This window comes from Xyrauchen texanus, chromosome 14 (assembly GCF_025860055.1).
Source record: "Xyrauchen texanus isolate HMW12.3.18 chromosome 14, RBS_HiC_50CHRs, whole genome shotgun sequence".
In the NCBI taxonomy this organism is placed as follows: domain Eukaryota; kingdom Metazoa; phylum Chordata; class Actinopteri; order Cypriniformes; family Catostomidae; genus Xyrauchen; species Xyrauchen texanus.
The window spans coordinates 13,708,584-13,718,513 of NC_068289.1; the positions used below are offsets into that span (position 1 = coordinate 13,708,584).

Genomic DNA, 9,930 nt, shown 5'->3' on the forward strand with positions numbered 1-9,930 from the left:
TGATCAGAGAAACAAGTGGATCACATGCAGAGTTTGTGAATGTGCCAAAGATAACTGCATCCCGTTCTATGTTTGGAGTTAGTCTTAAAATATACATGTAGTCTATGTTTTGATGAAGGGAAAAAGCCATGAAACAAGCAGATTTTATTTTTACATGAACCTATGTACAATAACGCACAGCATAAATACAAAATCTATCATTAAAAACAAAAATGCATTATACTGGCTTGTTGTTTGGATGAACAGAATACTTCCAATGTTTACAACATTGATAACTAGGTAGCTAAAAAGCGAACCCTTCAGATCAACAAGTCTCTACATAAGGATATACAAACCAGTGACCGAGCTTTGACTCTCAAAACACTGTATACTTTGACTAAACTTATCTTGCCTGAGACTGAATATGTAATATTACATGTCAACCAGGTAAACCGGACACTACCTGTTACACGTCCTCTCTTTTTTAGACCTCTCTAATGATTTGTCCATCGTCTTCTCATTGTCCCCTCTGCAATTTGGACAGTACCACTTTCCTTTCGGCTTATGGTGCAGATCGACACAAGAGAAGTGAAACCATTCAATTGTGCATTCATCATTATCACAACCAATCATCTCTCCAAAAGACACTTGCTCACACAGACAGTATGTGGGTTCATTTGGATCAATGGGCAGGTCGGTCGGTGATGGCTCTCTATCTTGCTTGCTTTTTGACCTCTTCTTCTTCTTTGATGATGATGTGGAGGATGTCTTGGCCTTTTTCTCTTTAGGTGTGGCTGTACCAACCTCCTCATTGTGCTCCACGCCATAACTGTTGTTTTCACGGTTCTCTGAACCATTTTTTTGCCTTCGTGACCGCTTTCCACCAGACTTGTCGACTGAGCCCAAAGTCTCATCTCGTCTCCTTTCCACACATGGCTTACTCACTAACACCAGTGGAATGGACATAGGTACAATAGGTACTGTTGTTATGGCACTGGGGGCACTGTCCACTGATGTGGTGCTCTCCGATGAGGCTTGGAAAAGCTTGCTTTGCCACTCAAGCTGCCGACTGCGATTCTCCACCAGTTCCACCATTTGCCCTGCGATCTGAATCTTCTCATCTCCAAGTTCTTCAGTGCGGATCAAAGACCGTTGAATACAGTTGAGGAGGCGCCTCTTCTGCACAGGATCTGATTCATGTCCGTGTTTTTCATAAGCCTCGTCCAGTTCTGTGAGGATCTCTGCAAGATAAATAAACCTTAATGAATCTACAAATGCTTTAACATAGGCACACTTTACAAAGAATTATGACTTAGACATCAGGAATAGTAGCTGAATCTTTTTAATTTATAATTTTAACTTAACCTCAACTAAAACTGTCGGTAGCCATGACAACCAAGGTTTTGTCCGAGTATGTTTTACATTTTGTTGGCATAATCGCTGACCCCATGACGAGTGTGTGTAGTCGTTAAATTAATTCAAGGGCCAATAACTAAACTCTAAAGATGTGATTTCATATAACAATCCAGTAGATACCATTATTTGACATTTAAAGACGTTTATGTTTTGTTTAAACAAACAGGAAGTTTATATGGTTTCTAGAAGCTGCCAGACATCCGACCACGTACACTAAATCCAAACAGGAAATATTCTGATTTCTTTCAAGCAGCTGCGCACTTTGTATATAAATGTGATATAACGTTACTATACAAACATGATCAACTTTATAGCGTTAACCTCTCTATCACTCGACGAGGGAAAACTTGCAAGTTGCACGTGCTAACCAGTTAGCCGCTAGCAAGCTAGCTGGTGTTTTTCCAACATTCACTACTCCAATAATGAAGTGTTTTCTCACACTTCTGATAGATAAAGGTGTCAGTCACCTCTCACCTTGATATTTGGTGTCTGTTTCCCTCATGAGGGACACACATCTCTGTAGGTCCAGCGGCAAAGACTCGACAAGCTCCAGATACTCGTTAACATAATTCACCACAACATGAGACGACTCGCCGTTTGAAGAAGGGTTCAACATATTTTCACCCACATTTAAGAGACTGATAGAGCAGAATAAATGCGTGTTTTTAACTATTATTATTCTTGTTATTTTTTACAAAGTGTAGGTTGCTGAGGAGAGTACCCAAGGCAGTGTTGTTACTAGTGAGTTGTGCAAGGTTAGCTCATGAGTATGTTAATGAACTTACGATGACGTTCTTAACCTAATTAATATTCATGAGCCAAAACGTCGCGCAATCTCCTGGTGTTATTGCACTTAGTGGACGCTAGATGGAAGCAAGAGCTTTGTAATAGAGCACACGTGCTATCACTCACTCTGGCTTGCGTTCATTTATAAAAAAAAAATCACTTGTAATTAAATGCATTTTCTCTTGATATAGTTTGCACTCAGCTCTGTTGTTTATGTACACACCATGTGGATTTAAGGGGTTTGTTCACCCAGATATTACAATTATGTCATAATTTACTCACCCTCATGCCATCCCAGATGTTTATGACTTCTGCTGAACATAAATTAAGGTTTTTACAAGAAAATATTCAGCTCTGTAGGCCCATACAATGCAAGTGAATGGTGTCCAAAACTTTGAAGATCCAAAAGCACATAAAGGCAGCATAAAAGTAATCCATATGACTCCAGTGGAAACATTACAGTCTCTATGCATGATCATGATTTCAAGCTCGATTTCACTTCCTAGTGCTTGATGCAATCAAGCTTAAAATCATTATTGCCATGGAGACTGCTGATGTCAAGATTTATTGTGAAAAGGAGTTACATTTTGGTCTGTTCTGACCCAAAATCTATTAGATCACTTCAGAAGACATGGATTAAACCACTTTTTGGAGTCACGAGTCGCAAGTTCAAATCCAGGGTGTACTGAATGACTCCAGCCTGGTTTCCTATAAGCAACCAAATTTTCCCGTTTGTTAGGGAGGGTAGATCACATGGAGTAACCTCCTTGTGGTTACGATTAGTGGTTCTCGCTTTCAATGGGGCATGTGGTAAGTTGTGTGTGGATCGTGGAGAGTAGCATGAGCCTCCACATGCTGTGAGTCTCTGCGGTGTTATACACAATGAGCCACGTGATAAGATGCGTGGATTGACGGTCTCAGAAGCAGAGGCAACTGAGACTTGTCCTTTGCCACCCGGATTGAGGTGAGTAACCGCGCCACCATTAGGACCTACTAAAGTAGTGTGATTAGGGCATTCCAACATTGAGAGAAAAGGGAGACTTGTGAATGACCTTTGAATGGTTATCACAAGTAATTCTTATTAGATATGTTAATTTATTACTTTTAGTTCAAATTTCTTGTTCTTAATTGGTTTTAAAATGAATTTTTATGTAAAGCCCTTTGAATTACCATCATGTATGAAATGTGCTATATAAATAAACTTGCTTTGCCTTGCCTTAGATATGTATTATTGGCAAAGAAAATGTCAGATGGATGTAATATTATAATGTGGAAATGAGGGGAAAATGAGTGTAAAATTCTCCGGAGGCCAGCAGAACTCGGTCTTACGTACTCTGACCAGAATGGTGTCTCTTACGCATTTCAGTGTCAATAGAGAATTCAAAGTTTGGACAAAAGTATTACTTTCCACATAAACTTCATGTGAAGAATCGAGGTGAAGTAGTCTCTGAATAAGTGTAGCTTTGCTTAAATTCTCTCAAGTAGAGGAATAACGATTATGCAAACATCAAAATATAATGACTTTACCCTTGTTTAGTTGACGGTGCAGTAATAAATGCAAATGTTTGAAATTTGGGGCATCATGACTTTTTAAGAGGGTGACACATATATATGTCATAGTGAGAAAAAATTATGAAATTAAAACAAGAAAGCTGATCGCTTTCAACAAGCTTGTAAATGTACACGACAAACAGTCTGCGTTTATGAATCGATAATCTGCTGTTTAATTGTGATTTTAGTGAGTCATTGTTGTTGTTGTCTTCTGTTAATTTCATCAGGAAACTGCCATGATACGTACAACGAGTCTTGAAAAATAATTTAGCAAAGATAAAATAATGTGATTCTGATATCAGGTTGCCCTGTTAAGGAGTTTCAGCATTGACATTTTTGCTCATGTCCATCTTTCAGGATGTTGCTGCAAATTAATGGTTCCAGCTTTCCCATGACGTAAACCCATTGTTGAAGCCCTTTCAGTATAAACAATTTGTGGCTTGTCTTCGAAGAATCTCATGACCCTTTATAAAGTCATTGCTAATGCTCTGTTAATGCTAACATTGATTACACATACTGGTAGCTCAATTTCCTTAGAAAAGAGAGTCACTGTCATGTGACAGTATGCCACTGGTTCAGACTGTGACTTGATTTTTACATGTTGGGCAACGGATGGGGGTAGGAAATATTTGGAATGTTGAATGGCTTTAAGTGCGTCAATACACGTAAAATGAATACTGAGGCTGAGTGAATAACCTGATGATCTCATCGTAAAACTGCTACCTGACCTCTCCACAATGGATTAAATTGAAACAGAAACAGTATGTTCCCACTCTCGCACGCACGCACACACGCACACACACACACAATAATGGCTTTGAATTTGTTTCGTAAGTGCAAATATTGAAATTACTTCAGATTGCCATGAACAAGGGGGAAAATGAGACCACAGCTTTTCTTTATTTTTTAAAGACCCCATGAAATGGAGTTTTGTGGGTTTTAATCCATGTCTGTTAGCTCTGAGGCCATCTAAATGTGCTTTTTATATTTTATTTTAGCAGATATACATATTTAAACGTTACAACTGACTGTCTGCAACTGACAAGCAATAATAAGTAGCAAATCCAGGTTCATGGCTGTGATGTTGCCTATATGTCCCTCCAGAATATCCTGTTTCAATAGGTAATACACAACATGAATATTATGTGACTGTGGCAATATTTTTGTGACACAAAATGACATGCTTCATTATACATTTCACTGCAGTTTATCAATGAAATGTCCAGAGGGGGGCGCCAAAAGCGAGTGAAATTGTGTTGTAATCAGATGAGGTTTTTAAGGTGAATTTTAGATGGAGGTTTTAATGAGTAAAACGTACCTCCCTAACCTAAAAATTGTACCTTAACCTAATCGAAAGTGTCCTTAAAGAAAATGAGAGGTAAACAAAACAGACATCCTTCCCTAAACCAACACTTAAGCCAGTACACAAAATTTGCAGTGTGCCAACTTCCTAGGGGGGCACCAGAAACCCTTCCTCGCACGTTATACGTTATTCAAGGACCCGATAGGAGTCATGGAACACAAACGATTGCCTTGCAGCTCACACAACACCTCGCATGTTGCGTGAAATTAAGTGTTCATAATGTCATAATAAGCCGTTGTACACGTGATTAGTGTGAAAGTGAATAAAACAGAAGATGTTGTAGCCCCTCTATTGCTCATTTCACCAGGAAACTTCAGTTAAACATTGAATGTAGCAATTTGCAAAAATGTCGTTTTAGTAGCATTCATAATATGAGACTAGGTTGCAAATACAACTACACAGTAAAGAAAATGACAAGTGATTTTATATAGTCTTTGTGGGTCTGTGTGACATTTGTGAGACTGTAGTCAACCAGTAACTGTTTTATATAGGCCTATAATTAATTTTAAAACCTATTTTAGTAAATAAGAGCCCAAATAAGAATCTAATTGCATCTTTATTCAAGGGAAAAATAAATTTGAAAGGGCAATTTTTGAATGCCCTTTTTTGAATGGAAGAATGTAATGCCAGCAATTCTCATATTAGTGTGTAATGCAGACACTTATCAGGTACTGTGTATAAAAGTGAAAGAAAACCCTCATTCAGTTTCTTATTGCATCTGTTTTTGTGATTGCTCCCACATCCTGTTTATCCTCTGTATTATCTCTTCTCTGGTATTTCTTTCTCCATTCCCACGTGATACAGAGCTTGGAAAATGTGTAGTTCCTGTTGGGCTCCAGAGGTAGATAGAGAAGGAGAACATGGTTTGTATGGGAAAAATCTCTGCATGAGAGTTAATGATAAATTAGATTTCTATTCACAGAGAAATGGCTGAATAGCTGCTCAGTCGTCACTGAGACACTGACACAATGTTGCTCTTGAATGTCTCTGAGAATGGATCACATTCACTGGATGGAAAGATTCAAGCACATCTAAATGGATGATGCTCATATTCTGTCTGTTTTTGGACATCCACAAATTTTATACACAGTGGTCGACAGAATTTTAAATGGCCAATTTAATACTTATATAGTGTCTTCAGTGGAGGGTGGCAGATAAAATGCTGATGCATTATAAATTAACTAATTTAATGATGGGAAATAAAATGCACATACATTTGATTGAATTAAATACTTATTTCACACAATATTTACTCATTATTCACTATAATATTGTTATATTATATTGTTAGCACATAATTATTATTATTGACACGATGGAGAACTACCTCTGTTAATCAGCCAACTGGCCATCTCAAAATGGCCAAATATTGGTCAATTTATCTGCCTAGCCAATGTATTATTGTAAGTTACACATGACTTTATTCAGAAGATGACATCAGGTTCACTTCCTGTTCACATATACATACAAGCCAATGTACAGTATATGCCAACACATACAGGATCCACCCTAAACATATACCATAAGCTAGATGCATTTTTAATATAGATTACCTAGTCTGAGAAGCAAAGGACCACTTTTAGACACCATATGCTATCAGACATTTGGCAATTGGCAGTGAAATACACACAAGTTGCAGTTGCAAAGCTCCTCACTCAATTAGATCCTCTCATATTGATACATTTTATATGACCTGTAACTGGACGTTGTGTGTGAGAGAGCTTGTGGTTATAGTGAAACAAGAGACAAAGAAATACAAAAGACAATTGGTGAGAAATTCTCAAAGCATTGTTTTTGTTCTCAGGTATGCTGTATTCTGTGCATAAGCACACACTCATGACTTTGATTTGAAGTTATTGAGTATGTCCTTTATGTTCCAGTGTTTTCAGGGCTGATTTTTAAAGTTTGAAGCCACTTTATTCAACACACATTCAAGCTACACATTTAACTACACTCACCTCTAAGACCAAGATATCCGACAGCTGCAAGTCACTATGGCATCAGCAGAGGCACTAAACAATAACTAGAAATACAATGTGGAATACAGTGGCCCACAAAAGTAATTGGAGACATACTCCACACTTGTAAGTATTAAACCATTTATATATACTGTATAAATCATTTATTTTAAAGACATGTAGCACAAACATTTCAAGCAAAACACTCCACCAAAATATGTTTGTTAGGTTATATATATATAAAATCAATGGATCATCCATGGCTAAGTGTGCGTTAAATAATTTTCAGGTGAAGAACGACCCAACATAAAGCTAAATGCATTGAAATCATTGAACACATGCCATAGATTATCCCAAGTAGGTATTGCTGCAGCCCGGATATCTCCAAACAGGGGTTGGGCCCACTCCAACAGAAGGCGGCACTTCCACCCATTGTTAGGGTCAGGGGCTCTGAGTGTGTGTGATGGTAGAAGGGTGCCTCAAATCCAGACACCTTTGTACAATGGGTCTTTGCTGGAAGTTTGGAGCTCCCTCCCCTTTTTGGAGTTCGCCCTGCAGCTATATCCTTCTCGATAATGTTCACTTGCAAGCATTGATTAGTTTAAGTTGCATTTTATTTTTGCAGAGAATAATTTGACTGGAAGAATAATAGTTAACAGTAAACTTATATCTACGGGCCGTTAGATCTAGTTCTGCCAGTTCTATACAGAGTTTTACACACAGAGTAAAATGCACTATACAGAAATAAAAATAGCCACAAAATGTAGATCGGTTGGCACTCCTAAGAACACGTTATACTTCAGTTCTATTCTTTGTCATTTTCACATTAATGAGGAAAAAAGGCGTTACAGACGTGTCATCTCTTTTTTTACAGATGTAACAATTGTGAAAATTGTGGAAAATTGTGGAAACCATCCAAAATGCTCTAAAAAAGCATATTTTTACCTCTTAGACATTAGTATGGTACCTATTAAGACTGCATGATTGATTGAATTAAGATGAAATCGTGATATGGCCTTGCATGATTACTAAACCTAACCCAACCATACAAATATTAACCATTGTTTTACTACAGTAACCATAGTGTCACCATGGTATTTTGTTAGAACATTGTTCACTGATTATTTATATACTCAATCAACAATAGCAATTTGTTCATTTATAACCCAAAAAATCTTACATAGTGCAGCTTTAACACCATATTACTGTAGTAACACCATGGTAAATAGCATTAAAACATTGGCCAAAAAGCATGGTTACAACAGTATTACTATAGTAAAAGCATGGTTAAATTTACCCGCATCAAACCTTCCTCTCAACTTCCCACTATGTGCAAAAAAAAAATTTCTATACAAATGTTTTTATTATTATAAGTAGTATTAGAAGAAATATTAAGAGTGAAGACAGCATGGGAAAAATTTGGACAAAGGGGGGAATCTGCTTGATAAAAACTCACCCACACTGTCTTCAACACAACACAAGTGCAGGGGCATTTTCCTCTTAAACATTGTGTAGCAAGTCTGATGGGAGACAGGAGCCGGGATTCACCATCACATCACAAAACACGAACCATCAACTCATCAATGCCATCTTAAATCAACTCTGAAGAGCTACAAAAAAACAATAAAGACAATCAAGTTAATTAGCTCCGTATGGTAATATAGGGCTGATGAACACTGATGTCTTTTCTGTTTTTGAACTGCAGCATAAAACTCTTGCAATGTCTCATTAAGGAGGACAGCAGATCGAGCATGTAGAGAAGGCGTATTAATACAGCACAGTGATTAAAACTGACTTCACAACAATATGTGCATTAATCGGTTTTTATGCATGCATTCAAGCCAATCAGTTTATTTGAATATTCAAACAGACCATAGTATAAGAAATGTTAGACAACAAATTAAGAAGTGAGGAATTCACTAAATTGGAATTTTCTGTGGGGCATGTTTGAATCTTTTATGTGGTATTCTTGCCAAACCCTGTTCATTTCATTTAAACTCTATTATATGTTCACTTTTATGCTATACTTTTTGTAGGCTACAATTCATGTCCAATTTGAGAGTTTTATCTTTGCCACATGCTTGTGGTTCTCACATACACTCACCTAAAGAATTATTAGGAACACCATACTTATACTGTGTTTGACCCCCTTTCGACTTCAGAACTGCCTTAATTCTACGTGGCATTGATTCAACAAGGTGCTGAAAGCATTCTTTAGAAATGTTGGCCCATATTGATAGGATAGCATCTTGCAGTTGATGGAGATTTGTGGGATGCACATCCAGGGCATGAAGCTCCCGTTCCACCACATCCCAAAGATGCTCTATTGGGTTGAGATCTGGTGACTGTGGGGGCCATTTTAGTACAGTGAACTCATTGTCATGTTCAAGAAACCAATTTTAAATGATTCAAGCTTTGTGACATGGTGCATTATCCTGCCGGAAGTAGCCATCAGAGGATGGGTACATGGTGGCCATAAAGGGATGGACATGGTCAGAAACAATGCTCAGGTAGGCCGTGACATTTAAACGATGCCCAATTGGCACTAAGGGGCCTAAAGTGTGCCAAGAAAACTTCCCCCACACCATTACACCACCACCACCAGCCTGCACAGTGGTAACAAGGCATGATGGATCCATGTTCTCATTCTGTTTACGCCAAATTCTGACTCTACCATCTGAATGTCTCAACAGAAATCGAGACTCATCAGACCAGGCAACATTTTTCCAGTCTTCAACTGTCCAATTTTGGTGAGCTCTTGCAAATTGTAGCCTCTTTTTCCTATTTGTAGTGGAGATGAGGGGTACCCGGTGGGGTCTTCTGCTGTTGTAGCCCATCCGCCTCAAGGTTGTGCGTGTTGTGGCTTCACAAATGCTT

The 9,930-nt window shown here is 38.0% G+C and overlaps 1 protein-coding gene across 1 annotated transcript; it reads right to left on the reverse strand.

The window, feature by feature from the left end:
• Window positions 1–97: 97 nt before the first annotated feature.
• Window positions 98–2,155, reverse strand: ing1 (inhibitor of growth family, member 1). Its single transcript, XM_052142577.1, has 2 exons — window positions 1,870–2,155; window positions 98–1,220 (listed from the first exon to the last, which is right to left on the reverse strand). The coding sequence occupies exons 1-2, from the start codon at window positions 2,009–2,011 to the stop codon at window positions 439–441; spliced, it is 924 nt and encodes a 307-aa protein (XP_051998537.1). The 5' UTR covers window positions 2,012–2,155; the 3' UTR covers window positions 98–438.
• Window positions 2,156–9,930: the final 7,775 nt, after the last annotated feature.